At 35.9% G+C, this 16129-nt stretch overlaps 2 protein-coding genes across 2 annotated transcripts; one reads left to right on the forward strand and one right to left on the reverse strand.

Moving 5' to 3' along the window:
- Nucleotides 1–2842: 2842 nt before the first annotated feature.
- On the forward strand, nucleotides 2843–6219 carry LOC125593172 (coatomer subunit alpha-1-like). Its single transcript, XM_048769396.1, has 4 exons — nucleotides 2843–3004; nucleotides 3149–3368; nucleotides 3586–4032; nucleotides 4125–6219. The coding sequence occupies exons 2-4, from the start codon at nucleotides 3161–3163 to the stop codon at nucleotides 6170–6172; spliced, it is 2703 nt and encodes a 900-aa protein (XP_048625353.1). The 5' UTR covers nucleotides 2843–3004; nucleotides 3149–3160; the 3' UTR covers nucleotides 6173–6219.
- Nucleotides 6220–13549: 7330 nt separating this feature from the next.
- Nucleotides 13550–16060, reverse strand: LOC106426698 (aspartic proteinase-like protein 1). Its single transcript, XM_013867434.3, has 9 exons — nucleotides 15606–16060; nucleotides 15394–15532; nucleotides 15011–15249; nucleotides 14702–14929; nucleotides 14407–14616; nucleotides 14240–14333; nucleotides 14100–14163; nucleotides 13930–14001; nucleotides 13550–13849 (listed from the first exon to the last, which is right to left on the reverse strand). The coding sequence occupies exons 1-9, from the start codon at nucleotides 15890–15892 to the stop codon at nucleotides 13626–13628; spliced, it is 1557 nt and encodes a 518-aa protein (XP_013722888.1). The 5' UTR covers nucleotides 15893–16060; the 3' UTR covers nucleotides 13550–13625.
- Between the last annotated feature and the right edge of the window lie 69 nt (nucleotides 16061–16129).

The raw sequence follows: 16129 nt of genomic DNA on the forward strand, positions 1-16129 counted from the left end.
GGATCAAACAAGGATCGGTTATGATCTGCAAGAAGGTGCCGAGGTAGTTCGAGCCGTAGTAACATGCAATGGCGCCCCCTCCTTTCACCAAATCGTATAGAATAGATCGAAACCACGGCTTCTGGCTCATGTTTACGCACCACTCTTCGAGCTTCTTCTTCATAGGCCATGGTCTTGGGCAGAAAGGGAAGATCAGCAGGCCTGGCGCAATGACAACTGACCTCGCGAGCCACTTGTATCCATCGCTAAGAGTATCGACGAAGGCCGAGCTGTGCACCAGTGCCAGAGTTATCACGAGCATCAAGAAGCCAAACCAACGGACCAGCGCCAGACCGAAGAAGAGATGAGCGAAGAGCGAATACAGCCCCTGCACCACGCTGTTGTAGTACCACTTGAGCCCAGTGTTGCTCAATTTGGTGACCATCTCAGGAGACAGCATGATTGACGCGAGAGAGATTGAGTTATTGACTAGAGATAAAGAGAGAGAAAGAGAGAGTTCTTGAGTAATTCGATTTAATCACTCCCTCTCTCGAAGTAGATGTTGACGACTATTTATATAGTGGGGGTTACAATTCGGTTACGATTCCGTTACTTCTTCTGTTTTCGATTTTTTTTTTGTGTAAATCTTGATAAATTTCGGTTTAGTTTTATTATAAGCGGCAATTTCACTGAGTGATTTGGTTCACACTTCAGCTTGAGAGGCCAAATTAGAGTTTCAGACTAAAGGAGGAAGGTGGGGATATTATGGTAATTTCAACCCGATTAATTAGAAACGAGAAATTATTAAAAAAAACAAATTAAAAAAGAGCGTTCGAACCCGGGGCGAAGCGAGATACAACAAGAGCACAAGCCACTACACTACGTTCGCTTCACTGATCTGTCTTACATGTAAACATATATCGTGAAGTATTTGTCAATTTTGGTTTTGAGTGTTTCGAAGTTTAATTTTTATTAGTATGAGTATGTTGGTGGTTTAAAATTTAGCTCTGTAAATATTATTGAGAATTCGGCCAAAAAAAACTTCAACTTTGTACGAATTGCCAAAAGAAACATGAACTTTTGAGAAACATGAACTTTTGAGCTGACCAAAAAAACACCAAACTTTCATTGACTTTATAATTAATTAACAATGTTTTCGCTGACTTGCCAATTTAGCACGCCGTCAACAAATTTAACAGAAATATTTGACATCGTTTATTGTTGGCGTTAAGTGAAACGACGTCGTTTTCAAATGAGATGAAACGACGTTGTTTTATATGATTTGAAATTAAAAAATATGTAGACCCCTGGATTTGAACCCATGTTGGTTGGTCAAATGGCAAGGTATTTTACCACTAGGCTACTCACACTTTCAATGTACTTGCTAACATGTTTACTTTTATTTGGTACATATTAAATATAAAAAATTCTCTCAAAACTTAATAAGATCTTTAAAATTCCAAAAAATTAAAAAATAAAGAAGATTTTTATAAAAAAAAATTATTTTTCTTTTTAAAAAATAAAATTTTATTTTTCTTTTTAAAAAATAAAAACTCTTTCAAAATTTTCTAAAAACTTAAAAAGATCTTTAAAATTCCAAAAAAATTGAAAAAATAAAGAATTTTTTTATAAAATTAATTTTGAAATTAAAATAGAAAATAAAATTTTATTTTTTCTTTTCATAAAATAAAAAATCTTCCAAAATTTTCAATTTTTTAATACATTTGCTAAAAGTTGAAATTAATTATACACACATAAAAAGTTGATAATTGTAACTTTAATTTTTTGCATTTTATTATAATTTTTAAAAAATTTGGATTTTTTTTAAAAAAATGAAATTTTGGAAACTTTTTGACTTTTTAAAGAAAAAAAATATTTTAATTTTAATTCAAAATTAATTTTATGAAAATTTTGGGAGATTTTTTTTTAAGAAATATAAAATTTTATTTTTTTAAAGAAAAATAAAATTTTATTTTCAATTTTAATTTCAAAATTAATTTTATAAAAAATTTCTTTATTTTTTTCAATTTTTTGGAATTTAAAGTTCGTTTTAATTTTATAGAAAATTTTGGAAGAGTTTTTATTTTTTAAAAAGAAAAATAAAATTTATTTTCAATTTTAATTTCAAAATTGATTTTATAAAAAATTTCTTATTTTTCAATTTTTTGGAATTTTAAAGATCTTTTTAAGTTTTTAGAGAATATTTTTATATTCAATCAGTACCAAATAAAAGTAAACATGTTAGTAAGTACATTGAAAGTTCCACTAGCGTAGTGGTAAAAGACCTTGCCATTTGACCAAACAACATGGGTTCGAATCTAGGTGTCTACATATTTTTAATTTCAAATCATGTAAAACGACGTCGTTTCATCTCATTTGAAAACGACGTCGTTTCACTTAACGCCAACAATAAACGACGTCAAATATTTCTGTTAAATTTGTTGACGGCGTGCTAAATTGGCAAGTCAGCGAAAACATTGTTAATTAATTCTAAAGTCAATGAAAGTTTGGTGTTTTTTTGGTCAGCCCAAAAGTTCATGTTTCTTTTGGCAATTCGTGCAAAGTTAAGGTTTTTTTTGGCCGAATTCTCAAATATTATTTTACACCAAAAAAAGATTAACATTTATTTGTTATTATCGTTTTAAACTAAAATGTTATAGTACTTTAAAAAATGGTATCCAATTAATGGTATTGACAAGATTTTTTCTAAAAAAAAATTGATGTCCAAATATGGATGAAAAACTTATCATATTGAATTCTTTTCCCGTAAAACTAGTAAAAGAATAAATCAGAATATATATATATATTTTCTTATTGAAAAAACAAGGATAAGTCAGAATATATAATGGGACCCACAATTACTGACGCCAGGAGAAAGTGGAGAGACGTATCTACTCTACGAAACAGAATCTACCGATTCTTCGACTTTTCTCAATCTTTGGCATCGCTCTGGTACTCTTGCTCTCGCATCACGGTGAAGCTGTGCTTGATCGCTTTTCCTCCTGCGAACTGATCTGATCCGAAGGTGAATCCCTACTTCTCTCCTCTTCTTCGTTGTACTAATCTCACTACTTGGTGCGGAGCCAACTTGGCTCGTTTGCGATATCGATTGGATTAGGTTTTTGCTTTTGCGCTACTCTGTCAACATTGTGATCTTGTTTTTGTGTAGAGCTGTTTCATAATGTTGATCAAATTGGATATAAAGAGTGACCGAGTCAATGGCCTAAGCTTCCACCGTAAAAGACCATGGATTCTCTTCAGTTTACACAGTGGTGTTATCCAGCTCTGGGATTATCGGTTGCGTACTATGATCCGTAGATTCGTCGAGCACGAGGGACCTGTTCGCGGTGTTCACATCCATAATTCACGGCCTTGGTTCGTCTCGGGAGGTATATGCATTCTTCTTTTCATGCGCTAACTATTAGCTCTTAGTGTGATAGGATTCTATTGGTGGAGGATTGTTTCATAGATTTGTCCCATCCTTGGTTTACTTGACTCTAGCACTGAACTGGTACAAAGTTAGAATTTATGTTTTGGCGTCCATTGAAAGCAGATCCCATGTAGACTGCTTTTTCATACTCTTCCAAAACATTATTTGTGTTGCAGGGGATGATTACAAGATTATAGTGTGGAACTACAACACACACATGTGCCTTTTCACTCTTCTCGGCCATCTCGATCGTATCCGCACTGTTCAATTTCACCACGAAAAACCTTGGATCGTGAGTGCTAGTGACGATCAGACTATCCGCATTTGGAACTGGCAGTCACGGACTTGTATTTCCGTCTTGACTGGTCACAATCATAATGCTATGTGTGCTTCTTTCCATCCTAAGGAAGACCTTGTCGTATCAGCATCCTCGGATCACACTGTCCGTGTGTGGGATATTACTTCTCTTGGGAACAAGACAGCATCTCCTGCTGATGACGCTATAGTTAAGTACGTCCTTGAAGGTCATGATAGAGGAGTTAACTGGGCTTCTTTTCATCCCACCCTTCCTCTCATCGTCTCTGGTTCTGATGACCAGCAAATAAAGCTGTGGCGTATGAATGGTATTTATTTCCTCCTCCTTCGTTAGTTCATTGAATTATTGTAATATTGGCGCGCTGAGGTAAGACATATTTTCTTTTCAATTTTATTGCAGAAACTAAAGCGTGGGAGGTGGTGGATACACTGCGAGGTCATATTAATAACGTTTCATCCGTCATATTTCATGCAAAACAGGACATGATTATATCGAGCTCCGAGGATAAGCGCATCTGTGTTTGGGATGCTACCAAGAGAACAAAATTCCATACTTATCAATGTGAACGTTTCCGGACATGGGTTCTTGCTGTTCATCCTGAAATCAATCTACTGGCAGCGGGACACGACAGTGGCATGGCGGTGTTCAAATTTGAAAGAGAACGTCCTGCATTTGCTTTCAGTGGTGATTCTTTGTTCTATGCCAAGGATGGATTTTTGAGTTACTACGAATATTCATCTCAGAAAGATTCCCAGGTTATCCCTATTCAGCGTCCTGATTCTCGACGCTTGAATCAAAATCCAAGGACTCTATCTTACAGCCCGACGGAAAATGCAGTTTTGATCTGCTCAGATCTGGATGGTGGTTCTTACGAGCTGTACATCACACCGAAAGATAAGGTTGGTAGGGGTGGCATTGTGCAAGGCGCAAAGAAGGGGACATGTGGTTCTGCGGTATTCCTTACCCGTAATAAATTTGCTGTTCTTGAGAAAAGCACCGGCCAGGAGGTGCTAGTGAAGAATCTAAAGAATGAGGTGATTGAAAAGAGTTCTCTGCCTATTCCCACGGATGGTATCTTTTACGCTGGCGCTGGAAAACTGCTTTGTAAGTCTGAGGATAAATTGGTTATATTTGACCTCCAGCGAAGGCTTGTTCTTGGTGAACTTCAGACACCTTTTGTTAGGTACGTCGTTTGGTCTGATGATATGGAGAGTGTTGCTTTGCTCAGCAAAGATACCATCGTTTTTGCCAGCAAAAAACTCGTCTTCCAGTGCACGCTTCATGAGACTGTAGGTGTGAAAAGTGGAGCTTGGGACGACAATGGTGCCTTCATTTACACAACTCTGAATCACATCAAGTACTGTCTTCCAAATGGAGAGAGTGGAATCATCCGGTCCCTAGATGTCCCTATCTATATCACCAAGGTGTCTGGCAATACAATCTTTTGCTTGGATCGGGATGGGAAAAACAGGGTTATCACCATTAATGCAACTGAGCATCTATTCAAGCTTTCACTACTAAGAAAGAGATATGGTCATGTCATGAGCATGCTAAATACCTCCCCGCTATGTGGACAGGCTACGATTGCTTACCTGCAGCAGAAAGGATTCCCTGAAGTTGCCCTCCATTTTTCGGAAGACGAGAGGATCCGATTCAACCTGGCTCTTGAAAGTGGCAACCTCCGCTCAGCTTTTGCATCTGCCACACAGATTAACGAGAAAGACCACTGGTATAGACTTGGGGTGGAAGCTCTTCGCCAGGGTAACTCTGGAATTGCTGAGTTTGCATACCAGCAGACAGAGAACTTTGAGAAGCTATCTTTTCTTTATCTCATTACTGGCAATATAGACAAGCTTTCAAAGTTGATGAAGACTGCGGAAGTGAAGAACAATGTGATGAGTCAGTTTCACAATGCTCTCTACGTAGGAGATGTTAAGGAGCGTGTTAAAGTACTTGAGAATGCTGGTCATTTGCCTCTAGCTTATATCACGGCTTCGGTTCATGGTTTAAATGACATTGCTGAGCGACTGGCGACTGAGCTAGGAGATAACGTGCCTGTATTGCCTGAAGGGAAAACTCCGTCGCTTCTAATGCCACCATCTCCCGTCATGTGTGGTGGTGACTGGCCTCTTCTAAGAGCAATTAAAGGAATATTTGAAAGTGCAGCCAGAGGAGGGGCTGTTGATGGCGATTGGGGTAAGAGACTTGACATGATCGATATTGATGAAATGGAGATCAGAGACATCGACGGCATCTTGGAGGAAGCAGAAGAAGAAAACTTCGAGGGCGGTGAATGGGTGCTAGTTGCTCACCAACCAGAGCGTGACACTCCTAAAGTCTCTGCCAACGCACGTTCATCTATCTCTGTAACACCTAGTCAAGGTATGCCCGTAAAAGGAGAACTAAGGAGAAGAAGGAGATTCCAAGTTGTAGATATCGAACCATAGTGTAAATACATTTGTTATTATCAATAGAATGCTCATTTTCTACACAATATCTGTTTTATTCATGGTTTCCGCGGGAAAGTTTGCCCTTTTTTGAAGCCCTCTTGACTCAAAAAGACGAGAAGAAGGTTCTGCCTTCGGATTGGGATCTCTGTTTTTCCTCCTTTGATTTTATGGATTAGGTTAGGTTTTATTGTCGTCAACTGCAACTCTGAATATTTGCTTGTGTATCTCTTCTTCTGAGAGATGCCTTGAATGAAAATTGGGTGATGGAAAATGGCTTAAAGCTTTTTTCTTCTTCTTTTTGCTGCAACTCCCTTGCATAACTCTCAACTTGTGATCTTTGTTGCAATTCTCGAGGTTTTTGCTTAATGAAGTTTTTGTATGTATCTCTTGCTAACATGAATACAACTTCCTCGCATTTTGTTCAACCGACAAGGTTTGAAATCTACTGACCCTCTCAACCAAATTGGTATGTGGGAAGAAATCTTCAAGAACAATGGAGGCTTCTATACTCCCAACTCTCGTAATCCCAACAAACGAAAAACCAGACAGCTTGGTACACTTCCTATTTGTTATTTGTCTCTGATACGTTCTCTCAGAAACTAATGGTTGCCTTTTCATCTTTGTTCAGCCTGATAATGGAACAGAAGGAACTCCTCAGAAACTAAAGCTCTTTTTTCTCTCCACTTGATTTAGTATTTTGGAAGAAACCTAAAAACAAACATATTGGTATGACTCAGTTGGCAGATATTGAACTTACAAGCAAGCAGAAGGCAGTCTTTGAGAGCTTAAAGCAAGTTAACAGTGCGATGAAGGCGATTCAGAGCGAAGTCAACCTTGATGATGTTCAAAAACTAATGGATGACACTGCCGAGGCCAAGGCTTATCAGAATGTGAGTTACCTATAGCTATAAAGATGAGTATTCGTTTGCTTTGTCTAACTTGTTAAACTACTTGGGGGTGTTAGGAGCTGAGTGCTATATTGGGGGAGAAACTATCAGAAGAAGATGAAGAAGAGATATCTTAGTAGAATTCGACAACCTCGAAAGTCAGGTATCACAATCATGGTTTCTCTCGTATTACACATTCTGTCCTTGTTGATGTTTCTTCTGGTACAATTTACTCTCTTTTTTATAATCTTCTTGAATGGAGCCAAAGTGGTGATATATAATGTTTTAATGTTTGTTGAAAGCTCAATGTTGAAGACATGCCTGAGGTGCCTACAACAGAGCCAGTGCGTGAAGAAGACGAGATATTGGATCTCCCTGATGTGCCGACAAAACAACCACTCGCTCCCAATGCAGAAATGTCTTCAACAAAAGAGAGAAGGTTTTTTGGTCTTCTTGAAGTAAGAATTGGTTCATAGAAAGAACCTTATAGGCACGTTCTCTCAGAGATGTCAAGTCCCACATTGGAAGTTTAGACAATGAGTGTCTAATATATAAAGAGATATCCAACTCTAACTAGTACGTGGCCTTTTGGGAAGGAGCTCAAAAGTAAATTCATACTGGCCAGCCAATTAGGCCCAATGTGGACAATATCGTACTAATCGGACAATATTGAGTTGGACATGAGATTGTGAAATCCCAACAATTGGTATCAGAGCTGTTTGACGAAAATCTGCGAGAAGACCAAAATACCCTATTAGAGTACGAGGCCTTTTGGGAAGGAGCCCAAAAGTAAATCCATGTGGGCCAGCCAATTAGACCCAAAGTGGACAATATCGTACTAATCGGACAATATAGAGTTGGACATGGGCTTTAACAAGCCCAACATTCTCTTTGTTTTGAGTGCAGTACTTGAAGAACCTTTGGAAGCTTGATTCATGAAGAGAAGAACATGATTGAACTATATAGCCATTCTTTCTTTGGACACTTTTTTCTTCTTCTGTGTGTTCTTGAAGCTGCTCATTGTGTAAAGCTTGCAAAAGAACAAAGTTCTTGTAATTTCCTGTGTGACATGAAAAAAGAAAATGTTGATCATTTTGGTTTATGTATGTTTTGGTTGGTTTCTAAAAATTAAGAGTGTGTGACATGAACAAGCAACAAAATCGATGGATAACAATTAACAAGGATCTAACCTATACTAAAAGGGGAATATGGTCAAAGGAGAGCATGTCCACGTTGGATTAAATAATCAACCAATCAGAAGACATTAATTTGCCATGTCACAACATCTTTGTCGAGTTATTGGACCTTCCGTGTTGTTTCCAAAAATTAAATCATGGCCCAGCTGCCAAAAACCTATCTCCTAAGCATCTATCAATACGACTCTTCCACGTCTCCGTCTACTGTAAAAGGCGTAACAGACCCCCCTGATCAATCAGTGATACTCTTCAATCCCCCTTTGATGGTTTCGTTCCACCTCCCCTTCATTCTCCACCTATATAAATCACTACATCTAAACCTAAATTCAGACAAAATCGGAAACTTCCACAGAAAGAGATCACGCTATAACCATGAACTCTGCTAAATCAAACGGAAAGGTAGGAGTATACAATATTTTGTGCTCTATATTGATTATATGACTTGATTTTTATTGCATTTGTATATAGAAAATTCTTCTGTCTACTATTATTGTTTGTTTCTGATGGCTGTGGATATTGGGTTATGCAGTGTGTTCACGAAGGAGAAGATAAATTGAGTTATATTTAGTTTTGTACAACATCATCTTTTACAGTGCCTTGAACAAGACCTGAACCAAGATCGCTTGATCTCATGGAGCCAACATAACCAAACTGATAAAGAAGGAAGAAGGCTGATCATACAGGCATGCGCAATTGCCTCCGGCGCCGTCGTCTTCTCTGAGTCCTCCTTATCGACTTGGGAGGACAAGGATTCATCTTTAGGTATGCGTCGGTGGCGTAAGGCATCAGCTTATTTTCTCTCTTAAATGCTTCAAAGATCTCCTTGGCTCTCATAAATTTGGTTCATTTGATCATTTCCATTGATGGGTCTGCCTTCGCTCACAGATTCCTGTTGTGTTGGAGTTTATGCCTTTTGAAACTTCCTCTAAGCATCTCTTCCACTGCAAGTATTTTCTCATCTTTTAAGAGATTAGCAATAATCTTAATGTTTGATCTGATTTTGTTTGACATATCTCAGTGATGATATAACTCATTCTGATGTTATATATGAACTATTCTTGGTAAATTGTGATGATATATGCACAGGGGATATCAAGCCAATGAAGTGGGCGAGGAGGGTGAGAGCGGATTGCGGCAACACAGATCGCGTTTGTTTTCTCCTTTCAATTTGCTCTTCCTTCTCTATTTTGTTTGTTCTCCCTTCCTTCTTTCGGTTTGGTCAATTATGTTGTTGTTTCTTTTGAGATTTTCGAGTTTATCACTATCTTCGAAAGTGGTTGTGTTGCTAACCATGGCGTACGTCTTTCTTCGAGTGTACAGCGAAGGCAGCAGTGGTAGGGTTTACCAGTGTGGAATTCCAGAAAGGCCTCTCGATTGTGAACCTTTATATGTAAGTGAAATACCTTTGTTCCTTATAATCTCTAACTTCAAGTATTTGATTTGTGTTGTTTTGGGAATGAGATTTTTCCATTGGTTTGATTAGTAAACAACATTATGTTGATATTGTTCTGTGCAATAATATCAATTTGGTTTTATATTTTTATGTGTAGAGAGGATAAAGTTGCTCATGATTTCTGAAACAACACACACTTCTTCTTCTTAATCCTCAAAGATGAATCTACCAAGTCTCCTCTCCAGGTTAATGGACTCTAAACAGAGCACTTGAAAGTTGATTTTTTTTGGTGTGTCATGTGTGCAACAGCAGTTTTTATCGTTTCACACTAGGCTTATTATCCTTTAGTAAAGAGCTAACTGATATGAATTAGCTTACTATAAGAAATGTTAATGGAATTAACTTAACAGCAAATTGCATTTGAAAAACGTAGACCTTCAAACATATATATGGATTGAACATAGATTCTGTAGATATAAAGGTTGTAGAGTTTCTTTTAAATGCACTTATCATTCATCATTTTAATGTTTCTACTTATCTTATGGATTATTTGATTGCCAAGTTCAGTAAGTAAATTTTGTATGACTTTGTTAATGTTACAAACCCATTATCTCTATCGAACTAACATACTTTTTTTTATCTTGATTACCACTGCTCAGATATGTGATGTTTGATCGATCACCAATCACCAATCACCATCCTATTCTCCAGGTGGGCGTGCTTGATGGCCATTAGTGAAACTCTGTCAAGAACGACTGTAGTGGAAAATGAATTTTTGAATGAGTACGAAGGTGGTGGAAAATATAGCATCGGTGATCATGGTTATTGCTACAGCTGTGGTGGTGGTTGATACGCGAAATCATATATAACTATATATACTTCAAATGTATTTATTTTTAGTTTTATCTATGTTCTAAGTTTAGTTATCTAATTATTTAATTTTATTGTGTATATCATGCTTATCTGGCATGTTTGATGGCTTGGAACACAGTTTTGTTTATTTGTTATATTTAATTTTTCTCATTGATCATATATAAAAAAATACATAATTTCTCAAAAAATGATAAAGCCTGGTCAAAAGTTAACTTAAAAGTATTTTTTGTGTAACATAGGAGATAATTTTTTTTTTTTTTGTAATGTGACAGAGAAGATAATTGATATTTTGTGTGTATAAAGCCTAGATTAACTTATTTTTTGACTAAAATTTGAGATATTTTACATTTACTATAGCGTTTAATTTTGGGTCTGTAAGACACCTACATTTAGCAAATTAACACGACTAATTTTTTTATTTTTCCGTGATACCAAACATAGCGTTTTATGAATGAAATTAGAAGTTGCACATATATAACAAAGTAAGATTAATTTAACAGTTTAGTAAGAAAACAATTTTACAAATTAAGGACGTTAGTTTATATATACCACATATAAAATATGTAGATGTTACATCATTTGTAATAAAAAAATGAAATCTAAAGTGTAATAAGTGTTTTTACAAGCTGACCAAACATCTATACATATTTGAATTCCATCAAAATTAAGCATGAACAACGTAAATATTCCGCACAAGAAACGGATGCCCCTTTAATCCAATAGGAAACATAAAAAATATATCCACAAGTGGAAGTGGTTTACTAATGGTTCATTAATAATTTTACACCAAAAGTCCCAATTCGAAACCAAAAAAAAATTATGTAAATTAGTAGAATTTTTTTTTACATGAGATCTTCAACGTGGTTCAAGAAGTATTAGTAGACGTGAATCTATATGACAATTCAAAATGATATAATCAGACATGACTTTTCATAAATTAGGTAGCATTGTCGGATATAAAAATCATCTATATATATCCACAGATGTAAAAAATATCTCTATTTTACACTCTCTGTTTTTAATAGACGACTCTTTGAAGTTTTTTTTTTAAATTACAAGACGTTTTAAATTTACAATATAAATTTTTATTCTTTTATACTATATAACATTTTATATTTTACAGATTATCTTTCTGTTGATTGAATTACGTTTAAATAACATTTTTGTTTAGAAAATATATAACATTAAATATTTTTAATATGTGTGCAAAATTTCAATGCTTTAAATGAAAAAATAGTAATTTTGATTTGGTATTAGAAATCCAGCGGCTTATTATCTACAACTTATTTAACATGTTATATTATTAAAAGTTTTGGACATCGGTAAGTTAGTAAGTTTTAAAGTACATATGTGCTCACAAAGAAGTATATAATAACTTCTTACCAAAAAAAAAGAAATATATAATAACTTAAACTGACACAAATTATAGGATATTGTGGGAATGATTAGGTTTTGTGCCTAGCCAAACTGAAAAATCTATAACCTCAATGATTTTAACTGGAACGACATATGTTTGTTTTGCTTATTTAGATTTGAATCCAATGTCTTATAACTTTAAAGGTAAATAGAATTCGATTTTATACATTTATTCGAGTTTACATTTAAAAAAGCAATAAAATAATTATAAAATAATTTAGAAAATATATGCTCATATAATTTTTTGTTACCAATGAACAAAAAAATATAAACAGCTCTGAAAGATAATTACAGTTGATTAGCAAAAACAAAATAATTTCAATATGCAGAATATTAAGGATATTTAATAAAACATTAATAAAGACATATACTAATATAACCATTAGATACTAAGTTGAAAAACCAATTTATAAATCTTTGTTGATACTCAATGCGAAAATTTGTTATAATATACTCCCTCCGTTTTATAATTTAAGTGCTTTTGCCTAAAAGCACAAAGATTAAGAAAATTATTATGTTTTAAAAAATATTGTATAATAAAATAGGTTAGATATAATTTAACCAATCAAAAATAAGTCTATTTAATTTGATTGATTACACTATATTCAATTAATGTAAAAGTTACCTAAAAATACGAAAACTACTTACATTTTAAAACAAAAATATTTCCCTAAAATTATTTACAATATGAAACGGAGGGAATAATAAATAAAATACATTAAGTAAAATAAATTATAAACTCCAAAACAAAACAATTTTTTTTTAATTCACATAATTTATCATAATTTTAAATTGTAGAAAAGAAAATTGTTCTTAATTTTTAAGTGTATGATACAAATGATAAATACATTAGTAGAAGTGACACTAAAATTATTACTAAACTATCAAATAATAAAATTAAATACAGAAAATAGAACAAAATTATTTACATAGTAATAAAATTGAAAATAAATTTAAACGCACATAATCCGCGCGTAGCGCGGAAAATGGACTAGTATTTGTAAAATGGGAAAATGTCATTCTAATACCATTTTTGTTTTCAGATTTCAAAATATAAACATTCTTTTTGTTTTACACAAATTGAATTAAATAAATGGAAGATGAATAGATGATTGATGCTAGTTGTTATGTTAAAAAGACTAAAGAGTGGTGTATATGTTAAACCAAACCGCAATTTAATTTAGCCAAGAAAACCAACAAACCATACCGTGAGGGAAAAGGATTATAACTGTCATCAGCTGTCGATCAATCTCTCTCGATCTGGTTGGGGGGTTTTATAGGGTTTAAGCAGCGATGGCTCTCTGAGCTTATTTCATTTGGAAATCCTCATCGCTCTTATACGACAACTTATTCAGCGCTTCTTCTTACTCAAAGGTGATCCTATGTATGACTCTAACGAATATAGAGAAAGGGATTTCATTTTGGTGATTTCTCTCTATACACCTCCTAGATGCATAGAAAGTGTTTGTGAAAATGCCTCAGAGATTGTTGATTTTTATAATTGTATTGCATTCCCATTTAATACATCTCCTGGTTTTGTAGGAGCAATTGAAAAACAATACAAGAAACACAGAGATCACACAAAGTAGATGGAGATAACATGTAAGACTTTAAAATGAACTCTTCTTATATTATATATATGCAAAGGCAAAATAGTTATGTTTTTAATCAGACAAATATTATCTCTACATATAAGAGACAACTAGTAGAAGTACAAGAAGAAGAGAGCTTAACAATCTCAAGGAAGAGAAACAGCATGATGCTGATGATGTTTTGGAAGGAGTTTTACCTGCAATTGCTGGTGAAACCGCATGGGTTCTGCTTTGCTGCTCCTCTGTTGGCAATGGAATTGGTGATGAAGTGCTTCCTGGTGAAGCCTCCTGAGGTGGCGCTATCTTATCCTCTTGACCTGCCAAAAGACACGATATTCTTTGGATCCTGTAGAAGTCTTAATCAGTAGTAATGTTCTGTTTAAAATCCAAATCTTACATTTGGAAGCTGACCAGCCAAGCTTCATGTTCTCTCTGTTGAAAACTATTCGATACCCTGCCATGTAGTTCTCTACAGAAAAAAATAGTAGAAAGATGAAAGTCTTTTTCCAGGGATACATTGGTCTGAGGATGTGTGTGAGAAAAAGTGAATAAGTTTATGTAACCTACGTCCTATGACTCCTCCAGTGCCTTCTTCACTAGCACTGATAGGCAAACAAAACTGAACAAGCCCCTGAAAGAAAAAAAAGGTTTCAACTCAAGTCTAGTAGTTTCAAGCATGAGGCGAACTTATGTGAAAATTATCTAACCTCACTTCGCTGGAGTACAAACAAAGGTTTGTGAATCACAAACGTGTTATTGGACGAGAACTTGAGTTTGATCGCTGGTACCTTTGGCTCAAAACTAATCCATCACACAAAAAGAGAATCAACAACATAAAACCGAGTACTTAAGACTCTTTCTATATGTTGTGTACCTAGTTTCATAGCAGTACTCCCAAGGGGCACCTTCAAACTTCTTAACAGTAGCGTTTATATGACTATCAATCTCAACTGCAACTTCTCTGTATATTACTTCCGGCAGAAAAGTAAATGACTGTCCACTGTCAATAAGTGTTGTGAAATTCGTCTGCTTTAGACACGAATTGCCAACACAACAAGCCTCCACACCCACAAAGTAAGCCACACTGTAAAACCAAAATCAACATTACTAATTTACTATTTAAGTAAAAAGCTGTCTTAAAGCATAGAAAGATTCCATTTGGTCATTACAAGTCATTGTTGTACGGAAGGAAACGTGTTGACTGCTGCGTGGACGGTCCCATATCACCAAAGTAAATCCTCCCCGAGTCCTCCTCATCAAAGCACATGGAGAAAGAGTTCCGCATGAGTCCCGCTTTGGCAAGAAAACTAGGAACCGAGATCTCTCCAGGTCCTAAACCCATCACACCATCTGGAGCAATCCCCTCCAAGAACTCACCACTCTGCTTCTTACCACATCTACAACATCAAAAAACACACACATTCAAAACCACAAACATAGAATACTCAAAAAAGTAAAAAAAAAAAAAAAAGCCTCACCCTACAACAACTCGAGCCTTGACAGAAGACGAAGCGTTGGCGCTATACGCAAGATGCAAGACGTCTTCAACGAGCAACCCAGAGCTGGTGGTGTTGTAGCTAGCGTAGGTAACGGTATAAGGACATTGCTCCTTCGGACTCTCACAGCTTGGAGCTGACTCGCAGAGGTTATGGCTGCAGGGGAACACCTTGCTGGTGGTTGAAGCTGAGGGATTGTACTCGTTAAGATCTTTAGTAGCCTGCAGAAGAATATATGTGGCGAGGAAGAAGAAGAAGAAGAAGCATCTGCCAATCAATCAACTTGGAAAAATAAGCGCACTAACTAACTAACTAACTCTGTACACCTAAGCATCATACTCTTATCATTACATCAACGTACGTACCAGGCTGGTGTAGTAAGTGGAAGATAAAGGAGCGCACTGCACACAGTTGCAAGGAATCCAAAGAAGGTCACTTCCGGAATCTAACGCCACAAGAAAGGACACGCTCGGTGTCCCAATGTCGATCCACGTGTAATGCAGCCTGAGTCAGAAAACACAAACGTTAGAAACATTGTAAATAAAGAAAGATAACTTTTTTTTTTTTAATAATTTACCATCCAAAGTCGTTTCCGGAAGAAATCGTTTTGCTTCCTTCAGATGGAACAAGGGATTGAGACTTGGCGCCGAGATTCATCCTCTGTCTTCTCAAATCGATGCTCGCGAGCAACCGGTAGTACTCGAAGCTCCGCTTCGATGGAAAGGACGTCGCCGGAGACTTAATCGACGCTCTGCCTTCGTTGGAGAAGCGGTGGATCAGCCTTGAGGAGAAGACGGAGGCTAAGCTCTTCTCCGAGGCTAGAGAGAGTATGAAGAAGAGTAAAAAAGCAGATCGTGACGACATTTAGGTTTTTTTGCTGAAACAAGAGCCAAGCTTTGAGATTGCAAAAGACCTTAGCAAGAGCCGTTACACAAGAGCTAACCAATGGCTTTAGAATTGGATTTTTTTTTTTTAGTTCAAACGATGCATACACAGAGATATTTGTTGGTCGGGAGCTGTGACTGACTGTGAAAGAGAGAGAGGAGAAGCTTAACGGGAAGAAAGCGTAGTTATGAAATGACATAATTACCCCTGGCTATG

The sequence above is a fragment of the Brassica napus genome, chromosome C9 (genome assembly GCF_020379485.1).
Source record: "Brassica napus cultivar Da-Ae chromosome C9, Da-Ae, whole genome shotgun sequence".
Taxonomy (NCBI): domain Eukaryota; kingdom Viridiplantae; phylum Streptophyta; class Magnoliopsida; order Brassicales; family Brassicaceae; genus Brassica; species Brassica napus.

Coding starts and splice junctions, on each gene's coding strand:
- LOC106426698 (XM_013867434.3), bottom strand. CDS start 15,892: ATGTCGTCACGATCTGCTTTTTTACTCTTCTTCATACTCTCTCTAGCC. Junction 14,617..14,701: donor CTTCCGTACAACAATGACTT/GTAATGACCAAA, acceptor TTGGTTTTACAG/TGTGGCTTACTTTGTGGGTG. Junction 13,850..13,929: donor TGGCTGGTCAGCTTCCAAAT/GTAAGATTTGGA, acceptor GTCTTTTGGCAG/GTCAAGAGGATAAGATAGCG.
- LOC125593172 (XM_048769396.1), top strand. CDS start 3,161: ATGTTGATCAAATTGGATATAAAGAGTGACCGAGTCAATGGCCTAAGC. Junction 3,369..3,585: donor GCCTTGGTTCGTCTCGGGAG/GTATATGCATTC, acceptor TTTGTGTTGCAG/GGGATGATTACAAGATTATA. Junction 4,033..4,124: donor AAAGCTGTGGCGTATGAATG/GTATTTATTTCC, acceptor ATTTTATTGCAG/AAACTAAAGCGTGGGAGGTG.